Raw genomic sequence first — 27270 nt, forward strand, 5'->3', positions numbered from 1 at the left:
TTTACTCCAAAGTGACCAGCAATGTCTCCGTGAGCGGTTTTTAAAATGAACTCCCGCAATCCCTTTGGTACCACTATCTGAACCACCGGGTCACCCAGAATCTTTTCATAACACGGTGTCCATTTACGAAGTAACAATCAGTTCTGTGTAAAATATCCGCTAGCCAAACTTTATCTCATATTCTGATTTAACAGATTCAAACAATGCGTTCAGCTGCACATCATTTTTTTGCTCTACAATCAAATCCTGCCGAGAAATCGATGGAACAAACCAAGACAAATTCCTAGAAAGATCATAAGGAAATCCCTCCTGGTCCTCATACTCATCTATACCTTTGTTCTTACTCATCGCTCGTGTTACGGCACAGGAACAGAAAACTTCAGGCAGTTCTTGCACACATTTGTCTGACTCGACCGAGCAGACCGGAGTGGTTTTAACAACAGGAAACGTATTATACCCCATCCGTACCCCATATTTTTACCCCATACGTACCCCATATTTTACTCCCCGCCAAATTATTTCCCAAAATCAAATCCACCCCCTCGATAGGCAAAACTGATCTTAATGCAATTTCCACCTCACCCTTCACGACGTCAGATTCTAACTGAACTCGATGCAAAGGAGCCGAAAATACATCTAATCCAATACCTTGAATTAGAACGCTTTTCCCCGTATCTGATTTTGAAGAAAACGGTAGTTTTGAATCCAATAAGAAAGATTCAGATGATCCTGTGTCACGTAATATTGTAACAGGCACTCTCATAAAATCTTTCAACGACACAGTCCCCATAGTTATGAACGGTTCGTATCCTGCTTGCAAAAGACCCTTATTTCCCCCGTAAGTCTTTGCTTCTCCTACATCTGATTCCAAAATCAAACCAGTAGTAGCCACGAGACCAACAGCTTTTGGAACCACGGACTTATACTTATTTCTTAATATAGGGCACTCCTTTTTCCAATGACCCTTTTCCAAACAATACCTGCAACTCGAATCTGGATCCAGTTTTCTAACATGCTCTGATCTGTTCGGACTCATTCTCCTTGCATTTCCGCTGTTACTTGGCTTTTTATAAAAATAATCACTGGTGTTTTTGTGGATTAGTACATATTCGTCTGCAAGAATGCAGGCGACAGGGACAAGTTCATACGCTTTTAAAACCGCCTCTTTTACTACCTTATAGTTCTTTCGATTTTCAGAAGAAAGTGAAATGAAGGCTTCCTGAGCTTTTCCTTCCAAAACACTTTGTAGTAGGAGTGTACGTTCAGCATCGTTCCAGCCTCTATCCTCAGCCAAGCTTTCGAACAGAGAAAAAAACACATCTGGATCTCGATCATTGAATTTAGGTAAGAGTTTAATCATCTGTACTAGACCAGTCATTCGATTTCCACTCGCCCCTGCAATTTCCTGATCATTCAAGGAACCACCACCAGAAAGCTTTCCCTGTCCGACCAAACTCAACCGTTCTGCGTCCTGAGCCAACCTCATCTCTTCCATTCTTTGTTGCATTCTAAAAGTTTCGAATTTGCGTTCTAGTTCTCGCTCTTTCTGTAACTCAAGTTGTCTGTCCAATTCACGTTCTTTATTTTGTATACTAAGGATTTCTAACTGTTGTTCATAAGTTAGCCTGTTAGGATCTAACAACGCATGAGGTGTCGAAGTACCTTCAGGTGTCACCTCTTCATCAGACTGTGTCTCTGAAGTTAAAATTAACATCTCTCGTAATTTCTCCTGTACAGCCCCTCGCAGAGGTTTTACCTTAGTAGTTTTCTAATTCTAACTCTTTTTAATTCTAAAGAATTACCCAAATCACAATTCTAATTAAAGAATCATCCAAATCACAACTCTAATTAAAGAATTGTCCAAATCATAATTCTAATTAAAGAATCATCCAAATCACAACTCTAATTAAAGAATTGTCCAAATCATAATTCTAATTAAAGAATCATCCAAATCACAACTCTAATTAAAGAATTGTCCAAATCATAATTCTAATTAAAGAATTATCCAAACCCTAGCCAATTTAGTTAATCTCGAACGAGCCCCCATATGTTACAACCCCTTGGCTCAAGGAGCAATAACATGAATGGGGAGGCCAAACACATAATCAAATTTAGAACATTTAATATTTAATCAAGAAAACAGACATAACTACATTTAAAGTAAAGGAAAAGAATCTACAAACACAAAAACAACCACATCAAGCCTTGGACTGGAGAGAGTAAAAGTCAGCATGTCCACCAAGCAGCGAGACCAGCAGAGACCAAGCCCAATTGTTTCCTCTCGAGGGTGAGAAAGCCAGCCTCTTATAAGCAGCATGGTTAATCAACCAATTCTCCACACCTGCGACACATCAATTAACCTGGAGACACAAAAAGTGTTACCCAGAGACACCTGCCGGACAAAATAAAGTACAACAGCCCCTGGGAACATCACACAGCCCATAAAAATGCAAGCCCTAAAAATACAATGCATTAAAATGCAAGCATGGTTAATGCAATGCCTATTTTTTCAAGTAGTGCAATTCAACAGGCTTTTTTATTACCACAATTTGGTTGTTTGTGCTACAGCATGCACATAGGCTAATTTAAAGTTTATTCTTGAAACACAGGATTGCTTTACTGTAAGTGTATTTGAAACACTTAAGCAAAGGTGATATAGATGTTGTATTCTATTGCTTTGCTGTGGGTGTATTTCACTTAGGTAAAGGTTGTAGATGTTGTATTCTAGGCCATGTGTCCTGTGTAAACTGAATTAAACGTGTGTGTCTGTGCTGAATTTGGTGGCTATAATGTGATTCACAACGAATTTGAAAATCATAAACAGCGATCGCATCTCATTAATCCTGAAAACAAAAACCATTTCATATTCAAAGTTCCAGAGACGCGTCAGAGAACGTAACAACTCTGAATTTTGAACAAAAATCATAAATTCTTATGTTTGAATTTATTCTGAATTACTCTGAGATTTGTTTTTCCCAAATAAGTTTAACGGATTCGTATATTACCACAAGATTGCGTCAGAGATTAGCCACGGCTAATAACTGATATCAGGAAGTGTGCGGGCGACTTGGATGAGAGGATGGGTTAGTCCGACTAGGATCAGCGAGATGCTGGTTGATCAACCTAGCTTGGACGCTTCCGATGACTTCTGTTCTAATTTAATAGTTTTGGAAAACGATTGAATTAAGTTCCTGAAGGGCATCCAAGGGGGCTATTGAATATATCTTTGATTGTTGCGCGTGGGAATTACGACAAAATCCTAAGATATTTAGCTAACTGCCTCAACTTCTGATCTTCGGGGCTGACCACTTGTGCCAGAGACCTGGGTAAGGAACTCGAAACGATATAGTTTCCTAAACTGAGCGGGTAAAATATAAATTAAATAGAGTAAATAGAAGAATCAAACGTTAAAATGGCCATTTAAAAAGACTAAATGAGAAGAAAAGGTATTTGAAACCTAGAAAAGAAAAAAAGAGAAACAGCGAATGTAGATCTTATAATTATATTATAACTTGAATTATAATAAACATTATATTACACTCGCCGAGCAGGACAATAATTGGGGAAGTGTGACTTTCGTCATTAAAATTGAATTTCTGAAACAGAATTTCATTTGTGTGCTACCCAGTGCCAAAAAGGGGCGGAGTATGCCTTTATTTTTCACCGTTAGAAAACACGGCTAGGAGTGTGGCACAGGTAATAGCACGCTAAATAATCCTTGACTGGGGTGCACCAACTGAATTGAATCTGATGAGATAAGTAAATTTACGAGGAGGGTGTGAAATGCTAAACAGCAGACAGAAGTACCACAGTTTTTTGCAGGTCAAAAAATATCTGCACAAATTAAAATGTGTGAACGCATTGCACATGCAGCGGACTGAAGGCTGAACTGAAAAAGCAGCTTCAGGTGTCACAACACACTGAGACAACAGCAACAATTCAGACGTGGTCAATGAAACTCGGTTTCATGTGACATCTGGAATTAAAATTGCAATTGACATGATAATGGAACAAGTAAAAGAATTCCACACGTCTCTGGATTTAATGCTTTTGAAATATTGGAATTATCTGCCTGTGGTTCGCTCTCCTCTGTTTTATGTCTCAGGCTTACTTCTGCAAAATCCTCGGAAGACAGATGCCAGGAGGGGCAGGAGCCCACCTGGAGCAAATCCAGGACAGCGGAATTGATAGAACATAACCTGAGACTCGGGAGATGGGTGAAAAGACACTTCAAGAGGCCATTCACATCTCACAATAGTACATCACTACGTAAATATGGCCTCCCAGTTTAGAACTGGAACTAAATTTGCAAAACAATTGTTATAGATTACACCCATCTCCTAGAAGTGAACACTGAACACACACCTCCATCACTATACCCTCACAGCATCATCACCTGGGGTAGATAGTCTATCCAGGCTGAACACTGCACATCAGACGAAGATGTGTCATCTTCACACTAACAGATCCAGATAGCTTCACACACACAGGGTGGAGGTGATCTCATGATCATGGTCTAACAGAGACACAGAGAATAGCATACGCTATTCACAACAAACTGCCAACTAATGCAACACACATGGACAACTGAATGGCTACAGTCACAAATCAAGACAAATTCTAACGCAGACCTGCCATTAAATTTCAAACTCCATGATTGTTGGTGGGAGTTGAAAAATCAGAGGGCCCCTGATTTCTCAACATACCTACTGTCACGAACTGCTCCGAGACACGAAGATCGATCCAAATGCAGCTTTTAATAAGGAAGGTCGTACAGGCAGGGTCAAACAGGGCAGACAGAGCAATGTAGATCAAACAGCAAGGGTAATCCAGATAACAGGCAGAATTCGGGGCAGGCAGCAATAATCAAAAATCCAAGAACAGTCCAAGTCAGGCCAGGCAGATAACACTCATACAAATGAGGAAACAGTCCAAGATCAAAAACCAGATAAACAAAACACTCAGAAATGCAGTGTGACACAAACAAGACTTCGCCCTGAGTGAATGTGAAAACCAGGTATTTATGGTGTGAGTGAAACAAGATGATAAGACACAGGTGAATGAGATGATGAGTGCTGATGAGTCCGGGCAGTGAGTTATGGGAAATGTAGTTTATGAGGAAGTGATCCTAGTCTATTGTGGAGTGCCCTCTGGTGGCTCTCGAGGGCACTCCAGCTGGTTATCGTTACATAGCCCCTCCCCAAAGAGCGGCTTCCAGACGCTCCAAAACTGTCCAGGTGGGAGGTGGCCCGGAGGCGGATCCGGGGGCGGGATGGAGGGCCAGGTCCGTGGAGCGGAAGAGGACCTTGAGACTGCGGTAATACGGGAGGCCAGGACGGAGCAGGCAGTGCAGGCGGCCAGGGCGGAGCAGGCTGTGCAGGCGGCCAGGAAGGAGACGACCCTTCAGGCGGCCAGGGAGGAGACGACCCTTCAGGCGGCCAGGGAGGCGACCATGGCACAGGAACAGACACCGGCTCAGGGACAGGAACAGACACCGGCTCAGGGACAGGAACAGACACCGGCTCAGGGACAGGAACAGACACCGGCTCAGGGACAGGAACAGACACCGGCTCAGGGACAGGAACAGACACAGGGACAGGAACAGACACCGGCTCAGGGACAGGAACAGACACCGGCTCAGGGACAGGAACAGACACCGGCTCAGGAACAGACACCGGCTCAGCGGCGGCCATCTTGTTCGAAGACACTGGCTCGGCGGAGACCATCTTGTCCTGAGACACTGGCTCGGCGGCAACCATCTTGTACAGAAACACTGGCTCGGCGGCGGCCATCTTGTATGGAGACACTGGCTCGGCAGCGGCCATCTTGTACGGAGACACTGGCTCGGAGGCGGCCGTCTTGTACGGAGACACTGGCTCGGAGGCGGCCATCTTGTCCGGAGACACTGGCTCGGCGGTGGCCATCTTGTCAAGAGACACAGGCGTGGAGTCGGCCATCTTGTCCGAAGACACAGGCGTGGAGTCGGCCATCTTGTCCGAAGACACAGGCGTGGGAAGAGGAAGAGGAACAGATTCAAGCTCAGTATCAGGATCAGATTCAGCCTCGGCGGGACGAGACTCTTGACGGGCAGACGTGACGTGAAGCTCAGTCTCTGGATCGGCTGACGTGACGTGAAGCTCGGTCTCTGGATCGGCAGAAGTGACGTGAAGCTCAGTCTCTAGATCGGCAGAAGTGACGTGAAGCTCTGGCTCTGGCTCGGCAGGACTGACGTGAAGCTCTGGCTTTGGCTCGGCAGGACTGACGTGAAGCTCTGGCTCTGGATCGGCAGGACTGACGTGAAGCTCTGGCTCTGGCTCGGCAGGACTGACGTGAACAGTCTCTGGATCGGCAGGCAGGAAGTGATGCGTCTCTGAGCTGGTTAGGACCAGCGATGAAGAGGGCTTTGAGCTGGACAGGACCAGCGATGAAGAGGGACTGGCGTGAATTGCAGGCTCGGCTGGACTGGCGTGAAGTGCAGGCTCGGCTGGACTGGCGTGAAGTGCAGGCTCGGCTGGGCTGGCGTGAAGTGCAGACGGTGACATGGCGTGCCACGGAAGGAAGCTCTCCAGACATCTGGAGAGTGCCTCTCTCCAATCCAGACCAGAGAGATCGGGGAGCTCCCTCGGGTCGACCTCCTTAGCCCCCAGCCAGTAACACAACTTAATTGCCTCGTCACCCAGAGAGCAAGAGGCAGCGAGAGGAACAAACCCCCAGGTGTACTGGAACAGATCGAGGCTATCCAGGGCCAAGGCCGTGATCTGTCCAGCGAACTCCCGGCTCATGCTGGGAAGATCAGGCGAGATCCGTACTGCTGGATTCCTGGAGGTCATAGCTGCTGGATCTGGGTGTGGCGAAGTCTTCTGTCACAATCTGCTCCGAGACTCAAAGGTAAGATCCAAATGCAGCTTTTAATAAGGAAGGTCGTACAGGCAGGGTCAAACAGGGCAGACAGAGCAATGTAGATCAAACAGCAAGGGTAATCCAGATAACAGGCAGAATTCGGGGCAGGCAGCAATAATCAAAAATCCAAGAACAGTCCAAGTCAGGCCAGGCAGATAACACTCATACAAATGAGGAAACAGTCCAAGATCAAAAACCAGATAAACAAAACACTCAGAAATGCAGTGTGACACAAACAAGACTTCGCCCTGAGTGAATGTGAAAACCAGGTATTTATGGTGTGAGTGAAACAAGATGATAAGACACAGGTGAATGAGATGATGAGTGCTGATGAGTCCGGGCAGTGAGTTATGGGAAATGTAGTTTATGAGGAAGTGATCCTAGTCTATTGTGGAGTGCCCTCTGGTGGCTCTCGAGGGCACTCCAGCTGGTTATCGTTACACCTACTAATAACAGAAACATAATTAAAAATGGAAAAATCTGAAGTGTGACCGCTTCAATCAATTACAAAATTTACAATTCAACTCTGTCATCGACTGTGACTTAGCCAGATAAATACACACACTCTCAAACACACTCTCTGTCACAGACACACACACACACACACACACACACTCTCTCTCTCTCACAGACAAAAACACACTCTGACATTCAAAAAAAAAAAAAAACACTCTCACACAAACACACAAAACCATTGATCCTATACCATTTCTGTGATTATTTGGTTTACACCGACCTCTTGCTGAATTTCTGAAACTTATTTTGATTTCTGCATTTAAACTTATTTTGATTTTAATCCCTGAAACTTATTTTGATTTCCTTTGATTTTTTCAGACAAACATTTCTGAAACTTATTTTGATTTAATTTCTGAAACTTATTTTGTTTTCTGCATATTTGTATATTGTCCAATTTACTTGCAACAATGTATTTGGGCATCAATTCAATTGAATCTCTATGTTTGGTTACACCAAAATGAAATGTTGTTTTAACCCAGCACTGGTTGTTTTGTTAGAATGCCATTTATTTATATGTTTCTAGAAACAGGGTAAGAGCTTGTAGGATCTTCCTTTGTCCTTCCTCGACCCTCTATAGGAGTACTATTGGCGTGGTAATTAAAAATCAGGTAATTAATGAGACCAAATGTACCACTCACATTTGCTGACATGAACATGGTATTTTACATTGAACATGACATGACTTTGCTTTATTGCGTTATGCGTTCCTATGCATTTCCTTACGACTGTAAGTTCATATGTGCTCAATCGTGAAGCGGACATTTAAGATGCTTTTCAGGTGTCTCACACAAAGCAGTGTGGATCGAAGGAGAACCCCTTCATCCACTGAGGTCTGCCCAGACCACCGTACCGCTGGAGGTGACCGGATTGGTCAAGAAGGGTCAGATCATCATCGTGGAGAAGGTGCTAGGGAAGCGGAAGTTTCTCCATGAAGGAATGACACGTCAACTGAACAAGTCACAAAAGGTCCAGATTGACTCTATGAACTTTGCTCATGTCACAGGATTACAGGAAGAGAATCTGAACGCATTCATCCACGTGCTGGACTCAAGCTATACACCTGAAGAGAACAGGTGTTCTGCAGGTGAACACAGCCCACTGAGCTTCTACAGACACCGTCATTGCAAAGACAATTATTGTGCTACATCTTCAAGGATTATAACAAACGTCTTACTGTGACCCCGTAAGTGTTCATCAGAGTGTGACCCACGGGATCAAGGAGGGAATCTGTAAGACTGAAAATACTGGTTGAGGCCTGGTCTATGAGACAAAATGGCCCTGCTGGCTAATTAACATTCGACCTCCCCATACAGCCTTTCTTCCCCTCAGAAACAACAAAGAACTCACACAAGAACATGGTTTAATGTGAATGTTTATCATTGACTTGCGTTTTTGGTGTCATTTGAAATGTCTCAAAGTGAGTGGTACAGATATCTCATATCCAGATAGATAAAATAAAAGGAAATAAGGTTTAGAGAAGCTTAGAGAAAACTGGTTTAGAGATAAGGCCAGATAGGCCAGCCCCCCTTTCATTGAATAGAAGCCATTTGAGGGTGGTCTCGCCCATCCCCCATGTCACCTGGTCAGAGGATAAAGGAAGGTGTGCTCTGACTCTCAGGGCTCTTCTTTGCTGGTCACGAATGGAATAGGTGGTCTCTCTCTCTCTCTCTCTCTCTCTCTCTCTCTCTCTCTCTCTCTCTCTCTCTCTCTCTCTCTTTCCCTTTTTCTCTCTCTATCTCAGGTGCAAACTGGGTAAGATTATTTGGTGTAACCAATGTATAACCATGTACTAGATATTTGAATTGATCTCTGATATCTGAAATATTAAATTGTTACATGAGATTATTCTAACTGATCTTGACATTGTTCCTTCAATGGTTAAAAGGAATAGTCAAACATTCGCTCACTTTTAGTGAGGCACAGATATTATTAAAACCTTTCATTTATGGAGTCAGATGAATTAACGAGAGAATACATAACTAAATGTATTGTAAATTTAACCAACCAATACTTTGCATGAGTGAGGACAGAGCACGTGATGACCTTCCCCGTGTATTGGTGGACCGGCAGATTGGACCAATCTCACGGGCCTTACAGTACGTTTTAGCTCAATTCGTACGTTGCTGTCCAGAATAACATGCATGTGCATCAGATGGATGTGGTAACTGCATTTCTAAATTGACACCTGGATGAGGAAATATATATGGAGCAACCAGAGGGATACATCAGACCAGGGGAGGAAAGTTTGGTGTGCAAGTCAATATATGGACTGAAGCAGTCTCCTCGCTGCTGGAGTAAAACTTTCACAGAGTTCATGAAGAACACTGGCTTCAAACAGAGTACATCAGACCTGTGTGTGTTCGTGAGATCTCGACAGGAGCTGGAGATATTAGCTGTGTATGTTGATGATCTAATTCTGATCACAGAGTCGATGGAAAGCATGCAGATCTGAAACTCGCTCTTAAGAAGCGCTACAAGATGAAGGACATGAGAGAACTGTCCTATATCTTGGGGATCTCTGTCATCCAAGACAAAGAAAAAAAACTGTGTGTTCCTTCATCAGAAGCATTACATTGAAGCCATTCTTCAAAAGTATGGTATGCATGAGGCAAATCCCGTTGCAACTCCAGCTGATGTAAATGTAAAGCTAAAAAGGAACGATGGTGTCAGCAAGCCTGTGAACCCAAGTACTTACCAGTCTATGGTAGGTAGCCTACTGTATGCTGTGATGGCCACACGACCTGACATAGCACAAGCAGTGAGCGTTGTGTCAAAGTTCAATGCCAATCCAAGTGTTGCACATCTGACTGCGGTGAAGAGAATTCTACGGTACTTGAAGGGAACACTGAAACTCACTCTCAAGTATGAGCGGTCAGAGTCTGGAACTTTGGTCGGTTTCTCAGATGCTGACTGGGCTGGAGATCAGGACGATCATCGCTCTACAACCGGTAATGTGTTCTTACTGGGTGGAGGAGCAGTGAGTTGGCTCAGCAAGAAACAGTCAACTGTTGCTCTTTCAACAGCAGAGGCTGAGTATGTTGCACTTAGCCAAGCAGCTCAGGAATGTGCCTGGCTAAGACGACTACTAAGTGATCTTGGAATGGATACTACTCCTGTGGTAATCCTGGAGGACAACCAAGGAGCTACTGCAATTGCAAAGAATCCAGTTGATCATTCTAGAACCAAGCACATTGACATTCGCTACCATTACATTCGTGAATGTGTGCAGAATGGACAAATACAACTGCAATACTGTCCCACAGCTGACATGAAGGCAGATATCTTGACCAAGCCATTGGTGAGACAGAAGTTTGAGTATCTTAGGAGTGAGATTGGACTCTGAGATTGGACTCATTTAATTCTGTTTAGTCTGATTTTAAATGGCTAAACTGTGTTTAGTGTTAAATATGTTATGGGTGTAAAACGATTAACATGGAAAAAGGACTAATTTTTGTTTTTTTTGTTTTGTGTGTTAATATCATATGTGAAATGGCTTAGTCCTATTGTAAAATTAAGTGGGAGTGTTGTTATATAGTAATTTGCCAATAGGTGTCACTGTTGTATTGCCATCTAGTGTGTCACTACAGTTGTTATTCATTATTCTTCATTGGTTTTTTCCTGCTTTGTTGGATATAATAAAAAGCACGTGAATCTTCAATAATTTTGCCCTTCATGACAACTGTGAGGGGGGTGCATTTTTTTATAACTCATCCGTTTAGTTGATTAATATTTAAAGTTCTGCATAATTAAGGGTGTGGCCACTTGAGTGACAGGTGGATTGCCGCTGATGTCAATCAATGCTAGCCGTTTGTCTGCTGTTACTAGCCGTCACTTCACCTCAGCAAATGTTCGCTGCTGAACTTGCCATCTCTGCAGTGTTTTGTGCTTTTTTTCAGGATTATTTCATACAATTTAATACACCCATTACTTCGCCCACGGCTTAGGATTCCGTCGCTGTCGTCGAGTATCGTTCGAGAGAACAACCAGCGCTGTATTTCAGTTGTTTTCCTCTGTGAACATACACTAATGGATGTCTGACAATTTATGGGATTAATATCCTGCCATGATTCAAAACTGAAAATAAAGTTCTGAAAGGTTTAAACTAAGTGTTCGAAAACTCAAAATCTTATAAAAAAAAGTTTTGCAAGATCGAAAAATAAGTTTTGCAAGCTTGCAAAATGTAAAAAAAAATAAAAAATATCTCTGCAAACATTATGTTGTTTTTGAGATTTCCTTCTTCAGAACTGCAAAAAAAAATTACGATGTTGCGCAAACAATTTTTCAGAGTTTCAAATTTGTCAGTGTTCTCCCACTGTATTAGTTTGTTTTCCAGGTTTGAAACCTTGTAAATGGTGATCTGAAAACTGCTGTGCGAATGTGTGAAAAAAAGTTTTGAAACTCTGAAAATAGAGTTTTGCAGGCTTGCAAAGTGGTAAAAAAAATAAAAATCTCTGCAAACATAATATTGTGTTTGAGTTTTCCTTCTTCAGAAGTGCAACACTCTTTTTTACGGTGTTGTGCAATCATTTTTTCAGAGTTTCGAATGTGTCACTGTTCTCCCAGTGTATAGTTTGTTTTCCAGGTTTGAAACCTTGTAAATGGTGATCTGAAAACTGGTGTGCGAATAGGTGAAAAAAAGTTTTGAAACTCTGAAAACTGAGGTTCGAAAGGGCGCAACTTATTACATTACATTACATTTGCACTCCTATTGCAGACTATTTTTTCAGAGCTGAGTTTACAACACCCACTTTGCGGAGATACGCCCTCACAGTTGCGAGCTTGCGACTCACGTGATTTGTGGCAGCGTTGTCACGCAGCTCTGCTCTGAAACTCTGAAACTCAGACTGAGCGAAAATGAAGCTTCGCAACTTCGCAACTTAAAAAAAGCCTGGAGGGAGGGCCTTCTGCTATTGGCCAATGCTTTGCTGTCTGCTGACGTACAGTCCAATCACAAGTCGTATTTACTGGAAAGGTGGGATTGACCGACTGCTCCGCCAATGACGAAATTCTCACTCTCGAAATTCTCATGCTCACTCGCCTCACACACAGTCTATGCTCACACAGCGAGCGACTTACTTTCCTCAGCTGGCGACTCACTCTCCTCACACAGCGAGCGACTCACTTTCCTCAGCTGGCGACTCATTCTCCTCACACAGCGAGCGACTCACTTTCCTCAGCTGGCAAATCATTCTCCTCACACAGCGAGCGACTCAGTCATTTACATTGGCCTAATATTATAATAAAGTACTGTATTGGTGCAATAACTAACTTAAGTAAACTGTTCAATTGTTGTGTTGTAAAAGTCATGTATTCTGAACCAATAATCTTAAATTGATTCTCATTGCATTTTTTTAAACATTTATAAAGGCAATTTCCCCCTAACTGTCATCTTTCAAGTCAAATTCTATACATTTTAAGTCACTATATTAGCCTACTTTTACCAATCAAATTGACTAGTATCAACAAAAAAAAAATTGTTTCCACTGCAGAGAAAACAGAATCTGCATCAGAGGTGGCATTTATAAAAAGTTTAATATGCAAAACAAGCATAAAAAAAAAAAAAAAAAAAAAAAAAACTCAAATATTCAACATGAATGCATGGGGCAAAAATATAAAAATATTTAGTGTATATTATGTGTATTTTATGTTTGTTTAAGGACTGCTGCTGGCCAATAAAAAAGCCAATAAAACTTATGAATACAATTGTAGTTAAAAAACAAATAATAATCATAAAACATAATGGGGCATTCATGTTGAATATTCTTTTGAATGGTGTTATCAAATAATAATCTGTTATAATCTGATTGTAATTTATAGGCCTACAGTTAACTAATGTGATCTTTACAAAAACATAATGGTGTATGTAACTTTGAAATGTGTTTTACCTATTTTGATACCAATGTGAATCAGCAAAAATGGAAACGTCACTTTTTCAGAATATTCTATTTTAAAGATAATTTATAAAATAAACTTTTTAAAAAGCCGTGCATCCTGTTTGCGTATCCTGTGCGCTTTCGTCATTGGTGGAGCAGGCGGTCAATCCCACCTTTCCAGTAAATACGACTTGTGATTGGACTGTACGTCAGCAGACAGCAAAGCATTGGCCAATAGCAGAAGGCCCTCCCTCCAGGCTTTTTTTAAGTTGCGAAGTTGCGAAGCTTCATTTTCGCTCAGTCTGAGTTTCAGAGTTTCAGAGCAGAGCTGCGTGACAACGCTGCCACAAATCACGTGAGTCGCAAGCTCGCAACTGTGTGGGCGTATCTCCGCAAAGTGGGTGTTGTAAACTCAGCTCTGAAAAAATAGTCTGCAATAGGAGTGCAAATGTAATGTAATGTAATAAGTTGCGCCCTTTCGAACCTCAGTTTTCAGAGTTTCAAAACTTTTTTTCACCTATTCGCACACCAGTTTTCAGATCACCATTTACAAGGTTTCAAATCTGGAAAACAAACTATACACTGGGAGAAAAGTGACAAATTCGAAACTCTGAAAAAATTATTGCACAACACCGTAAAAAAAGAGTGTTGCACTTCTGAAGAAGGAAAACTCAAACACAATATTATGTTTGCAGAGATTTAATTTTTTTTACCACTTTGCAAGCCTGCAAAACTATATTTTCAGAGTTTCAAAACTTTTTTTCACACATTCGCACACCAGTTTTCAGATCACCATTTACAAGGTTTCAAACCTGGAAAACAAACTAATACAGTGGGAGAACACTGAAAAATTGTTTGCGCAACATCGTAAAAAAATGTTGCAGTTCTGAAGAAGGAAATCTCAAAAACAACATGTTTGCAGAGATATTTTTTATTTTTTTTACATTTTGCAAGCTTGCAAAACTTATTTTTCGATCTTGCAAAACTTTTTTTTGTAAGATTTTGAGTTTTCGAACACTTAGTTTCAACCTTTCAGAACTTTATTTTCAGTTTTGAATCATGGCAGGATATTAATCCCATAACAATTTCGTTGCTTTTTGGAGTTTTCAGATTTAAAAACGTCAATAAAGGCTCGTTCGTTCTGCTCTCACGGAACAGATAGATTATAATATGCTTATGTACCGTCAGGTGAAATCCTGCAGGTGTCGGCGCTTCATGCAATAAATGCTTGAATGAGCACGGATTTTCTAGCGCATTTACTTGAACTTCATAGGCAATATATCTATGGTTTAACCCATTTGAGAGGCGGCCAAAATCAGAATTTAAAATGGACTGAATAAGATCTCTACGAACTTGACAAGCGATGCCGGGCTGATGGACCAGACTATAAAAAAAGAGTGACTGACATGTATGCACATAAATCACTGTCACACACACACACTCAGAGTAATATTAAGTTACTGCATAATACATTTTCAACTAGCAGAATAGTACAGAATCACGATACACAGTCTCACTTGTAGCCATGTCTTTTAACTATTATAATATTTCGAAGGGCAAAAATAGGAACTTTTAATTGGCTTTACATCATCAACTGTCACTTTTAGCGCGAGGCCCTGTGCAGTCGCAGACTTGGTACTGTCATTACCTCCCCAGCCTGAGCTAACAGCTCCACTCACGCCCCGCCTCTTTGTCCATTTTTTTGTTATCCGGGAGGTTACAGCAGCATCCTGGAAATGGTATTCTGCCATGGATGAGGCAATAGGGGGCAGACCCTCCATCACACCACCCACCCTTGTTGCCTCATCTGGCCCTGAAAGCTACTACCCTGAAAGCTGGAGACCCTGCCAGCTGAGCAAAACCTGCTCCCACCACCTCCAGGTCATCTGCGCTGGGGAAAGCGGTGAGCTGCCTCAAAATGCCGATGACTGCCTTGCTCATTCTGTGCACAATGTCGTGCACAGTAGACTTCGGAATGTCTTCTTAAATTGTCAAGAACTGGCAAACTGGACAAATTCACACCCTTGAAAACAAAACACTAACTTTTGTGTGATTGTTTGTTTTTACCTCTCAGTATTATACTCTGAGCTAAGTTCTTGGAGTCTGGTGTTGAAGTTGAACGCTAGTTCTGCCAGCCAACTCCTATAAAGCTCTAACACAGCGGTTCCCAAACTTTTTTTCCTGCGCACCCCCTTCTATGTGCCCCAATCCCCACTTAAAAAAAAACGCAACAAAGCTTTGTTTTATCACCATATAAAGACTCATGTTTAATCATGCGCAAATAACCAGAACACGCATGACAATAACAACATCAACAAAGTTTCAATATAATGCAACAAAGCTACGCACAAGCTTCCACTTTTAAGAGGACGAGTGACAGACACAGGCTCAGTAACATAAAGTTATTTATTGTTATTTTCAGCCGCGTAAAAGAAACATTGCAGCAATATTAAATGACCGTGGAGCTAGCATCATCATAACACAACGGTTATGGAAATTAGAACGACAGTACATTGAATTAAATTGCAATGAAGTTACAAACGATTCACAACATTAAAGAGAATAGGCTCCGAAATAGATAAAATAAATAAAAACGAGGATCAATCTGATACTTTTCAAGTGCGGCAATAAAATTAGCCTACACCTATTTTTTTACAGTCTATGGCCTACACACGATCCACAACATAATTAAGTAACAAAGATCAGAGGCTGCGTTCGAAACCGCATACTCAATGAGTAGGTACTTAATTTCTTAATTACTTAAGTACTTACTTAACGAGCGCTAAAACAGTAGGTACTTTATAGCCAGATCTCGATGAGTATGAATGCGAACCGGACATCTGCCATGTTTATGACTTCACTTGTCTCCGTTGAATCCACTGTGGTCGCTGTGTCCAGTTTATATACTGTCTATGGTTTGTTGTGCTGCAGCTCATCTTTTTATTTCCGAATAAGAACACACGCATATTTAAAGCCATAGCTCCCTCTGCTGCTAACAACTGGTATCTCACTCACTCACACACACACACACACACACACACACACACACACACAAATAAATGCAATAATTCTATTGTATTGTATTGTATTGGCCTAAGTACCATACAATTACCTCAAAACACTATTCAATAAAAATATTATTGAACACAATCAACGTTACCTCAAAATACTATTAAATAAAAATAGTATTGAACAAAATAGGCCTGTTTTTTTCCCCCGGCAATGTCATTTATATATATATATATATATATATATATATATATATATATATATATATATGACATTGATTTTTATCAAAATCAAAGATACGCGCGCACTGCTGGAAATATGTGGCAGTGCAGTCGCCTTTATTGGTGGTTGCTAGGAAACGGTCAACAGAAACGTGTCAGAGGCGGACATCACAGGGTAAGACGATGGGAAATAATGCTAGTAGCCATAAAATATAATTATTTTTACAAGCCACAATTGTAAATATTAAAAATGGACACGTTTTGTGTACGTTATCTATCTATCTGTCTATCTGTATGTCTGTTTGTCTTTCTGTCTATCTATCTGTATGTCTGTTTGTTTGTCTGTCTCTCTGTTTGACAAGCCAGTTCTGGTTTTGTGTAATAAAATACATCTTCTCTTTTGAGGACTTTTGAATCTGTGGTCCACACACATTCAGCAAACATGTCTAAAAAAGCAGGGAAGAAAGGAGGTGGAAAACATGCCGGGATGACAGAGGAGGAGAGACTTCTGTACATGCAGCAAAAGGCTCAAGCTGAGGAGGATATTGCCAAGAGAAAAGAGGACATGCTCACCCAGTTCCTCAAGGTGTGACAATTGTGTTTGAGCGGCTGACATATCATATATATATATATGAGCTGAAGTGAATATTTTAGATTTAGAAATCGTTGAGTCATGTCTTTTAGTTGTATAGTGCTTTTCAACAACACATCGTTTCAAGGCAGTTTACGTTATGTTTCTGTGACATGGTCAATGCTTACATTTAGTCTCTTTTGTCTAGAATAGATGGTGATGAAACTGAAAGACTAACACTTGTGTAGGTGTTCAGCTACATCTAATTGTTCTGATAGTATTTCATTTTTTAGATTCTGAATATATTTCAATATGGCATTACTGTAGAAATATAGCAAAATACTGTCTTATCCATTTTTGTATTATGTTTTGAACAGTTTTTAAAAGAGTATATAAACATGCAAATTAAAAGATGTAATCATCGAACGCATTTTATGTCAAAGCAATGATAAATGATCCAAAGTTTGGCCCACATAGACTGCTGTTGTGCTCACTTCACTGTGTGAAGAGTTTTGAAAAAGTGAGCTAAGTATTGAGAAATGGGTCCTGGCTACTGTAAAAATAAAACTCAGGCAATGGCGTTCTGCACCGGAAATGATTTGTTTTTTAGGATAAACTGCAGAAAGAGGAGAGAAACACCATTCTGAATCTCTACAAGCTGCGGCAGCAGTGGCGTGCTGTTTTAACACAGACCAAGACAGCAGAGCTACGCAATGACATCTCAGTCCTCAGCCAGAGCTTTGAGAGAGTCCTCGACTACAAAGACAACATCATTAAGGTGACTATATAAAATATATAGACTTGCCTCTCAGTTTTAAATTCTATAGCTTTCATTACAGAGTCTGGGAGTAACAAACGTGTTTGTTTGTGTGTGTGTGTGTGTGTGTGTGTGTGTGTGTGTGTGTGTGTGTGTGTGTGTGTGTGTGTGTGTGTGTGTGTGTGTTTTACAGAGTTTGGTGGCTGATCTGTCTGAGAGGGAGCAGCAGTCAGAGATGGCGCGCAGTTCTCATCTGCAGAGCATGGACTGTCTGTTAGAGCTTCATAGGAGTTGGCTGGCAGAACTAGAGTTCAACTTCAACACCAGACTCCAAGAACTTAGCTCAGAGTATAATACTGAGAGGTAAACATAAACAATCACACAGAAGTTAGTGTTTTGTTTTCAAGGGTGTGAATTTGGCCAGTTTGCCAGTTTTTGACAATTTAAATCGGGTCATTCCTTTTAGGATATACCTTTTAACTTTAGAAAATGACAATGCTTTGGTTGTATACCTGAATTTCAGAAATAAACTCAGGTCAAGCTCAGGCACTTAAACTTTTTAATTATATCTTTATTATTTATGCAATGACAAGAAGGTTAGGTAACACTTTATTTCGATTGTCCGCTTTAGACATTCTACTTATAAATGTAAGTATCTTTGCAACTACATGTCAACTAGCAGTCATTAAGAGTAGACTGTCCTTCACAGATATACATAAATGCCTCATTAGCGGCCATTTCAGTGGGCCACTATACGTAAGCCGTCCACCATATTGGAATGGTCAAAACCAGTCTGTCAATGTTCAACATTCGAGAGCAAGTTGACTGTGCAACCATAGTTAGACGCAGTTAGAGTAACTTTAGAGTAACTTTGCAAGTACATGTTAACATATTGTACTAACCCTAATAGTCTACTTATACTCTAATGAGAGTTAGTTGACATGTAGTTGCAAATTAATTAGAGATAGTAGAATGTCTAAAGTGGATTATCGTAATAAACTTTAACCACAAGGTTAACAACAGGATTGAACCTAGCTCTTAAAAGAAGTAAACTTGAGGGTGTCAGCTTGAAGTTCATTTCAATTTTGTTGTTGAATATGTATATTTTCTGATTATCTATTGAAATATTGATATTATCCTGAGGATTTATGTAATTTAATGCAAGAAACTCCAACTAATACCATAAAACAATGCTAAATTCACAAGAGTATTACTAACAATGATGTTTACACTGTTTTCCCACCAAAAGTGATGTCATGAACAGGATTTCACACAAAAAATGGTATAATATTCTATACAAAAAGATCTATATGGGGACATGAAAATGCACTGCGAAGGATTGAGCCAATGTAGCATCTTCTGTATGTTATTTCTTTTAAATTCCAGGGAGGAGATTCTTTCACAGAACCAGCAGGACAGTGTGAATTTGGAGAATGTAATGTTATCCATGGAAAAGCAATACGCTGATATTGACAGTGAGGCGAGACGTGACTACGAGAGCAATTGCAATCAAATTAAAAAACAGGTACTGATTCTATTATGTTCATATTTATTCATTTGGCAGATGCTGTTATCCAAAATGACTTACAAATGAGGAACATCACCAGCAATTTGTCATAGTGCCATATTCATAGGTTTAGTAAAAACTAGATTAGTCAACAAGCTAGAGCAAAGGTAAAATTATATGTTGTTGGTTTTATTTCTGCAGAACAAAGAGGAAAATCAAACAGTGAAAGAACAGATGGAAGGGGTTATAGAAAAACTGTGGCGAGACATGAAGGAGGTTTCACACCAATATAACGAGTCCACCAAAGACAAAATCATCGCATTTAACTCTTTGGATGTTAAGGATAAACAGAGTGTTAAAGAGATCGACGCACATCAAAAGCACATTCAGAAGTTGCAGGTCAGACAAAAATCCAGTTGGGATCTGTGTTTTCTGACTACTTTGGACAAGCATTTTTCTTCCAATTGTGATATTTCATCATTTTGATGATTTTATTGCAGTTTAAACTGTACAAAACTTTTGCAGGAGACCATCTCAGCTCTGCGCTGTCAGCTGAGCTCCAGTCAAAGTGGAGGAACAGTTCAGCAGCTTCGTTCAGACCGTGATGAGCTCGGCCAGGAAGTTCAACATCTCAGAGTCCGGCTCGGTGTGGCCCAAACCATTCGGAGAAAGCAGCTCACTAAACTTACCGTTCAAAGCAACAATGCTGCTAAAAAACTACAGGAGACAGTAGCTTTGGTAAATTTATTACACCCACATTTAAACAATTTTTTTAACATTTTCCAAACAACTGCTTTATGCCTTCAAGTAATAGTTATATTTTGTTAATCCTGCAACAACATTCCTGTCCAAAAACATTGTCCTAACAACTATTCGTACCTCTAAATCTAAACCTAACCCTAACCATAACTTCTCAAATCAGAGGGAAATGACAGCTGTATAAGAATGGTGTAGAAACCCCTAACCATTGTTATAAGCCTAAACTGAACAATAACTGTAGACCTAGCCCTTGAATTCAATTCAATTCTGAAACAGGAGAAACTGTGTCTTGTATCATTAGTAGACCAGAAATATATATTTTTTCTTGCAACAGGGATGCATTTTGTATATTTATTGGAAGTAGAGATTATGTAATTCTGGAACTAAATGAATTAATATTAGCAATACTCTCAACATCCAGTCAGTCACCCATTCTGTCTCTTCCACAGGGGGAAAGGTTGATGCGTCTCTCTGAGGTGTGCAGTAAGATGGAGACGGAGCACGAGAAGGTTCTGCCCTTCTACAAATCATCATTGAGTGAAGAAGAGCTGAGTCAGGAGAGAGCCAATGCCATGAAGTCGGCGGATGAGAAACTCACTCAGGTTTATTAAAATCACACTCCCACAATCCACTGTAAACTTGCTTTCAAATCTGCCATCGTTTTGACATGGAGTGGCCGGTTTTTACAATCCAATTAATTCCAGATAGAAAAATGAAAATCATTATTTTCTCAATGGATATCCTGTTTCACTCAGATATTTGTTGCTTTGGGGGAAGTCATTTCAGATATTTCATGCAGTGTCATTACTTTGATGTGTAGTAGCATTTCTTTTGCATTATTCTAGTCATCTGTTAAATTCAGTAGGCTATATCTTTTGTGTTGTCTTTTGACTTTTCTCCCCTTGTCCTATCCTCTGTCCACAGCTGGTACATGACTATTCTCCTCTTGGGAAGTTTTGGCAACGTTACAACAAGGTTCAGCTTGACAGTTCGTGTCTGAAGCGAGAGAAAGTGCTTCTGTTACAGGAGAATGAACGACTGAGGACCTATCTGAAGCAGTACATGGATGAAGTTTCGGTCTCTGATGAGAGTTTTCAGCAACAAAAGCTTCTGGTGGTGTCTTCTTCAACTCTACAGACCCCTGCTACCACTGAGAGACGCGGTCAAAAGCGCTATGTGGTCCAAAAAGCAGCGAACATTGTACAGAAACAGCTTTAAGGAATAAATGTGAAACGTGTAATGTAAAAGTGTGTTTCTGGAAGCAATTACAATGTTTTTATGCCTCTGGCATGCAGTCGGTGAGTCTGTTTATTGCAATGATCTCAGTATATTTAATATTAAATTTAGGATTTTAGGACACTTCCTCAAATCCCACAGCCTTTTCTTATAACTTTATATCAACTCGTGCAATCTATCTATAAATTACAGAAACGTCTGTCTGTCTGTGTGTCTGTCTGTCTGTGTGTGTGTGTGTGTGTGTGTATGTCTGTTATTCGCATATCTCTCGAACCGTTAGTCCGATGGATTTCAAACTCGCCAGATGTCTCGCTACGGGCACGAGTAAGTGCAGTGCCAAGTTTGACGTTGTTTGGATGAGAAATGCTAAAGATATCGTTAAATATATCATTTTTAGAAGGTCGTGGTTTAAAAATAAACATTCTGACATTAGAGGGTTGTATCCACTGATCTATATAGAATGACCAGTGGTTGTATCGGTCAAAGAAGCCCCAAGAAGGTTGTGGTTTAAAAATAAACATTCTGGCATAAGCACTCAGTCAGCACTGTTTACTTCTGAATATTATAGTTTGGTTCCAGAACGTGATAAATTTCTGTTTCAAACTTTCACATAGCATCTTTAGGTTATAATAACATAAAAAAATCCAGATTTTGATTTTCAAAGATTTATTATAAAAACTGATTATTTTTCCCCAAAAATGCAATAAATTCATGACACTTTTTTCCCCCAAAATGCAATTAATCCATTGAATCAATATAAAAGTTATTTTTTATCATACTGAAACTGTTGAAATCAGCCATCACTAAGAAATATCTCCTGAACTTTTTTGACGGCGATCAGCTCACAAAAACTGATTTTGCACGGGCACTTTGCACTGCTCCCTGAATCAACGCGCTTATTCATTTGTGGATGTAAACTGAATCTATAAGTCAGCTATGCTGTTTACTTCTGAATATTATATTTCATTCTGGTGCGCTTAAAGTTATCACTACTGTGTAAATGCTATTCACCAACTAAACATATCCTTTTCAATGCGTTCACAGTCTCTTTCACGTGCATCATTTGTAGTTACCTATACACAAACTGTTTGCTCAAGCATAGCGTTTTCTCAGAGTTCACTGTGTGCTTTCTACCATGCACAAATAAAAATGTCACTGAACTTTTGCTGTGTAATTGTAACAATGTGCACTCAAACACACCAAACCAACAATTACTAAAAACACACTTAAAAACTGATTTTGCACGGGCATTTTGCACTAGTGATGTAAATGTGTTGACCGATGCTGTTTCATTACCTCAAGATGGCGCCAAATCATTGAAGATTGTCCTTTATACATCTGGAAAACGGGTCGATGCATTTTAGAATGAAAGGTGAAGTTGAAAATAGACTACATTTTTGAATTATTTGGAGGCATTTTGCATCGTCATTTAATGACAAATAAGCTCAGCTATAACTATTAGCTCTATCACTCATAGATGCATGGCAAACCTCAAACATTGATGCGTGATGTCTTTAATAAAGACATGCTATATTAATATAGTACAAAACAGGGCAACAAATAACATGAAGCTAAGTTTTATGGAACTTGTTAATCTAATACATAAAATTATTATGCAATCTTCTGGCCAAAGAAACGCATCACAAAACTGATATGTTTTATTTTGCACTGCAATTATAAAAATCAAGGCAACATGATTTGGATTTTAATTTATTTAGCCTATCTCAAAATGTCTTCAGTAATTTGTTATTTAGCCAACTTGGAGTTGTTTATCATTAATGCAAAACTGTTGTAGGCTGTTAAAAAGATTTTAGTGAGAAACAAATCCTCAACAACACATAAACCTCAACATTACCTGTATCATTTATTCATGCCGCAATGCATGCTGGGAACACACACACACTCAAACCACTGATCTATATAGAATGATCATTATATAGATCAGTGACTCAAACACAGACCTCTACAAAACAGCAATGTTGTTCAATATACAATGCTTTGCACAGTCTATCCTTTCCAAACGGTTGAAGACAATGCTTCAAGATCTGCTGACTCTTGAAAATCTCCTAACCTTTTAAAGGGGTCATATAATGCCATTTTTGTACAAGCTAATATGATTCTTTAGGGTCTAAATTAAAAGTTTGTAATATACTTTAATTAAAAATTATCATTAGTATTGTAAGAAAACACGAATTTTACCTGGTCAAAAACAGCTCTGTTTTCAGCACGCCGTTTAAGTGCATGGGTCTTTAAATGATAATGAGCTTTGCTAACCCCGCCCCTCTGCTCTATGCATACACCGTTTCTAACACAAATAACACAATAACCATAACGCGTTGTTCATTATAAACGTGGGATTATGAATTATATTGAGAACGGCGTATGTAGCGTTGCGGTGCGAGAGTAAGAGAATTGAGAAAGGTTTACCACACTTTTAACAGAAATGGCAATATATGATCGACTACGCCACCCCGGAAAACGTCTCCGGTTACTTTCGTAACCTCGGTTCCCTGAAAGGCAAGGAACGAGACATTACGGATGTCGTATATGGGAACTCCTCTCATCCTTCACTTCCGCTGAAATCTTATAGGCTAACGCCAGCAGAGCTGGCCAATTGACGCAAATATGCAAATACTGAAACACCGTTGCAGTTATAATGCAAGTGCAGCGTCAATTCCCTTTAGAATCGAACAAACGCTAAATCAATAGCGAACACGGCGGCGAGCGTAATGTCTCGTTCCTTGCCTTTCAGGGAACCGAGGTTACGAAAGTAACCGGAGACGTTCCCTATCAAGGCTACGGAACTTCGACATGACGGATGTCGTATATGGGAACTGTATAGAATCCCGCCGTGGCAGCAAACTACTGAACAGACCCAATACAAACCTCGCCCCCAGAATGTAAGCGCCTGACAGGCCGAGATTGACAAATAGCGAACCTCTAACCTCCGATAGGTCCAAAGGAACCAATCACAAGCTCACAAACACTACCGGAATTTGCATATCCCGAGCAGTATAACCGAGGGAAGGTTGCACTGTAGACCAACAGGGCAACAACAAAGAAAGCCAACGCATAGCGGTGACAATAGTACAACACACAAGCACACAGAACAACTCATGAGCAAGCGCAGAGCAGCTCTCTTAATGCTGTGTAAGCGATCAACTCACCGAAAGCACTCGAGACGCTACAGAGGGCAAATCCAACTTGTAAAATCTGGCAAACGTGTTCTGAGAAGACCAGCCAGCCGCAAGACATAAATCCTGAATAGACATACCCTTAGTCCAAGCCCACGAGGAGGCAATCGCCCTAGTCGAATGGGCCCTGATGTTCAGGGGACATTCCTGTCCCAGGCAATCATAAGCCAAAACAATAGCGTCCACGATCCAGTGAGCAAGCCTCTGTTTTGAGACCCCCCGTCCCTTGTTGCATCCACCAAAGCACACAAACAGCTGGTCCGATTGTCGAAACGCTGCCGAGCGAGAAATGTATTCTCGGAGCGCTCTGACTGGGCAAATAGCACTCTGAGCATCCGAACCCTGAGAGATTGATGGCTCAGCGGACAGGGCAGGCAGAGAAACGATCTGCGCTCTGAACGGGGTATTGAGCGACTTAGGAACGTAACCCGGCCTCGGTCTGAGAGTAACATTACAGTTTCCCGGTCTGAGCGAATACAATCTTCACTTACAGAGAAAGCCTGTAAATCCCCAACCCGCTTCGCCGAGGCGAGAGCGAGAAGCAGAGCCGTTTTAACCGATAGCTCCTTAATGGCAATCGAGGCTAGGGGCTCGAAAGGCGGTCGTGACAAAGCCTCCAAGACCAAAGCTAAATCCCACGGCGGCACAGAAGGCGGCCGTGCAGGGCACAATCTCCTAGCTCCCTTGAGGAACCGTGTCACCGACGCATGTCTACCGATAGACTGTCCGTCAACAGGGGGGTGAAACGCGGCAATAGCGGCCACGTATACCTTCAGAGTGGATGGTAGGCTCCCTTCATCCATCCTATACTGAAGGAAGCGTAGAATATCCGACACAGAACAGTCCGCTGGGTCTATACCGACATCCTGACACCATTTAGAGAACACACCCCACTTCAGAGCATACAGGCGCCTGGTGGACGGAGCTCGCGCCTCCGCGATGGTATTCAAAACTCGCGAGTGCAGCGCGTCCCGCCCGCTCAGCGACCCTGTAGCGGCCACACATGGAGGCTCCACAGCCCTGGGCTGGGATGCCAGATCGTTCCGCCCGCCTGAGACAGAAGGTCCTTCCTGAGCGGAATCTCCCATGGCTGCCCTACTAGTAACTCTACCAAATCCGCGAACCAGGGCTGATTCGGCCAGTTCGGGGCTACCAGAGTCACCGCCGCCTTCTCCTCCCTGATTTTGCACAACACCATGGGCAAAATTTTCACCGGAGGAAAGGCATAGAGACAGACTCTCGGCCATCGTGCAGTCAGCGCGTCCACCTCCCGGGGGAACGGGACAGCAAGAAGAACATCTGACAGTGCGCGTTCTCGCTCGTTGCAAAGAGGTCGACCTCCGCCCTGCCGAAACGATTCCATATCAGCTGAACCGTCCCGGGGTGAAGCCTCCACTCCCCTTGGGGATTCCCGCTTCTCGAGAGCATATCCGCCCCGCGATTTAGAACACCGGGGATGTGCGCCGCTCTCACCGAGAGGAAAAACCGGTCCGCCCATAGCAGAAGGGATTCCGCCTGCCTGAATAGGGCTTTGGAATGTACACCGCCTTGGCGATTTATGTACAAGACCACGGAAGTGTTGTCGGTCCGAATCAACACATGCTGCTGCTCCAGCAGAGACCGGAAGGCTTTTAGAGCTAGAGAGACCGCTTCTAGCTCCAAACGATTTATGTGCCACTCCATCTGCTTCTCTGACCACCGACCCGAGGCGGGCTTGCCCAAGCAGACCGCTCCCCATCCGGTGGATGAAGCGTCCGTCAGGACCTCCACTCGCCGCGTCACTAAGCCCATAGGGACACCTGAGCTGAAGAGATCTGGGTTCCTCCACGGGGCCAGGGCGCGGGCACATCCGCTGTTGACCATAACGCGCTTGTGGCCAGAATACCATGCACTCAGGGGAACGCGCGCTTTCAGCCAGAGTTGAAGCGGTCTCATATGCAGCAGCCCCAGATGACACACCGAAGAAGCCGCTGCCATCCGTCCCAGTAGCCTCTGAAACTCTTTCAGTGGGACGAGCCTGCCAGGTCTGAAGAGACCGAGAGAAGAACTCAGAGCCTCCGCTCGCTCGGGGGAGAGGCGCGCTCTCATTCTCACCGAATCCAAGCACACTCCCAGGAATGTTGTAGTCTGGCTCGGTGTGAGCACACTTTTTTGGACGTTCACCCTCAAACCGAGCATCTCCAAGTGTCAAAGGAGGGCATTCACGTGGCTGACCAGCGTTTCTCTTGACTGTGCGAGAACTAGCCAGTCGTCCAGATAGTTCAAGACGCGCATTCCGCTCGATCTGAGGGGTGAAAGTGTGTTTTCATAAACAGGTATTGGTGGCGGTGTACTAAAATAAACATTGTCACGTGTGTATACCTTTCTTCTTCTCACCGCTGATTCCCGATGGTTTAGAGGACAATTACTCGAGTCGCCCCCTATCGTTTCAAAGAATACTACAGCGGCGAGCGCGTCAAGTATAAATGCCTCGTACGTTTGGGGAGGTGCGCGCGCAGTCTGCGGAGACTCGCGCTGCGGAGCCAGGCGAAAGTATAAACAAGGCTTCAGATCCAGAATGGGGTGGAGACCCCCTCCCTTCTTCGGCACAACGAAGTAGCGGCTGTAGAACCCGCTGTCCCGCTCGCTCGGGGGAACTGGTTCTATAGCCTTCTTCTCGAGCAAGCTGCACACTTCCTGCCTCAGCACATGAGCGTTTTGGGGCAAAGTTAATGACTGAATTACGCC

At 42.0% G+C, this 27270-nt stretch overlaps 1 protein-coding gene across 2 annotated transcripts in view; it reads left to right on the forward strand.

The window, feature by feature from the left end:
* The window catches only part of LOC311091933 (dynein regulatory complex subunit 2-like), a 50544-nt gene extending 28676 nt beyond the window's left edge, over window positions 1-21868 (forward strand). Inside the window, exons 1-9 of one of the 2 annotated variants that reach the window (XM_084128098.1) lie at window positions 16671-16694; window positions 16925-17105; window positions 17701-17868; window positions 18041-18210; window positions 19234-19372; window positions 19556-19753; window positions 19880-20092; window positions 20563-20715; window positions 21038-21868. In XM_084128098.1, coding sequence (XP_083984224.1) covers window positions 16962-17105; window positions 17701-17868; window positions 18041-18210; window positions 19234-19372; window positions 19556-19753; window positions 19880-20092; window positions 20563-20715; window positions 21038-21331 — 1479 coding nt within the window. In that variant the 5' untranslated portion in view covers window positions 16671-16694; window positions 16925-16961 and the 3' untranslated portion in view covers window positions 21332-21868. Of the gene's footprint in view, window positions 1-16670; window positions 16695-16924; window positions 17106-17700; window positions 17869-18040; window positions 18211-19233; window positions 19373-19555; window positions 19754-19879; window positions 20093-20562; window positions 20716-21037 lie in introns of those variants that run through there. The other variant, XM_084128097.1, reaches the window with a different exon arrangement.
* The last annotated feature ends 5402 nt before the right edge of the window (window positions 21869-27270 follow it).

This window comes from Abramis brama, assembly GCF_963993115.1.
Source record: "Abramis brama genome assembly, chromosome: 11".
Taxonomy (NCBI): domain Eukaryota; kingdom Metazoa; phylum Chordata; class Actinopteri; order Cypriniformes; family Leuciscidae; genus Abramis; species Abramis brama.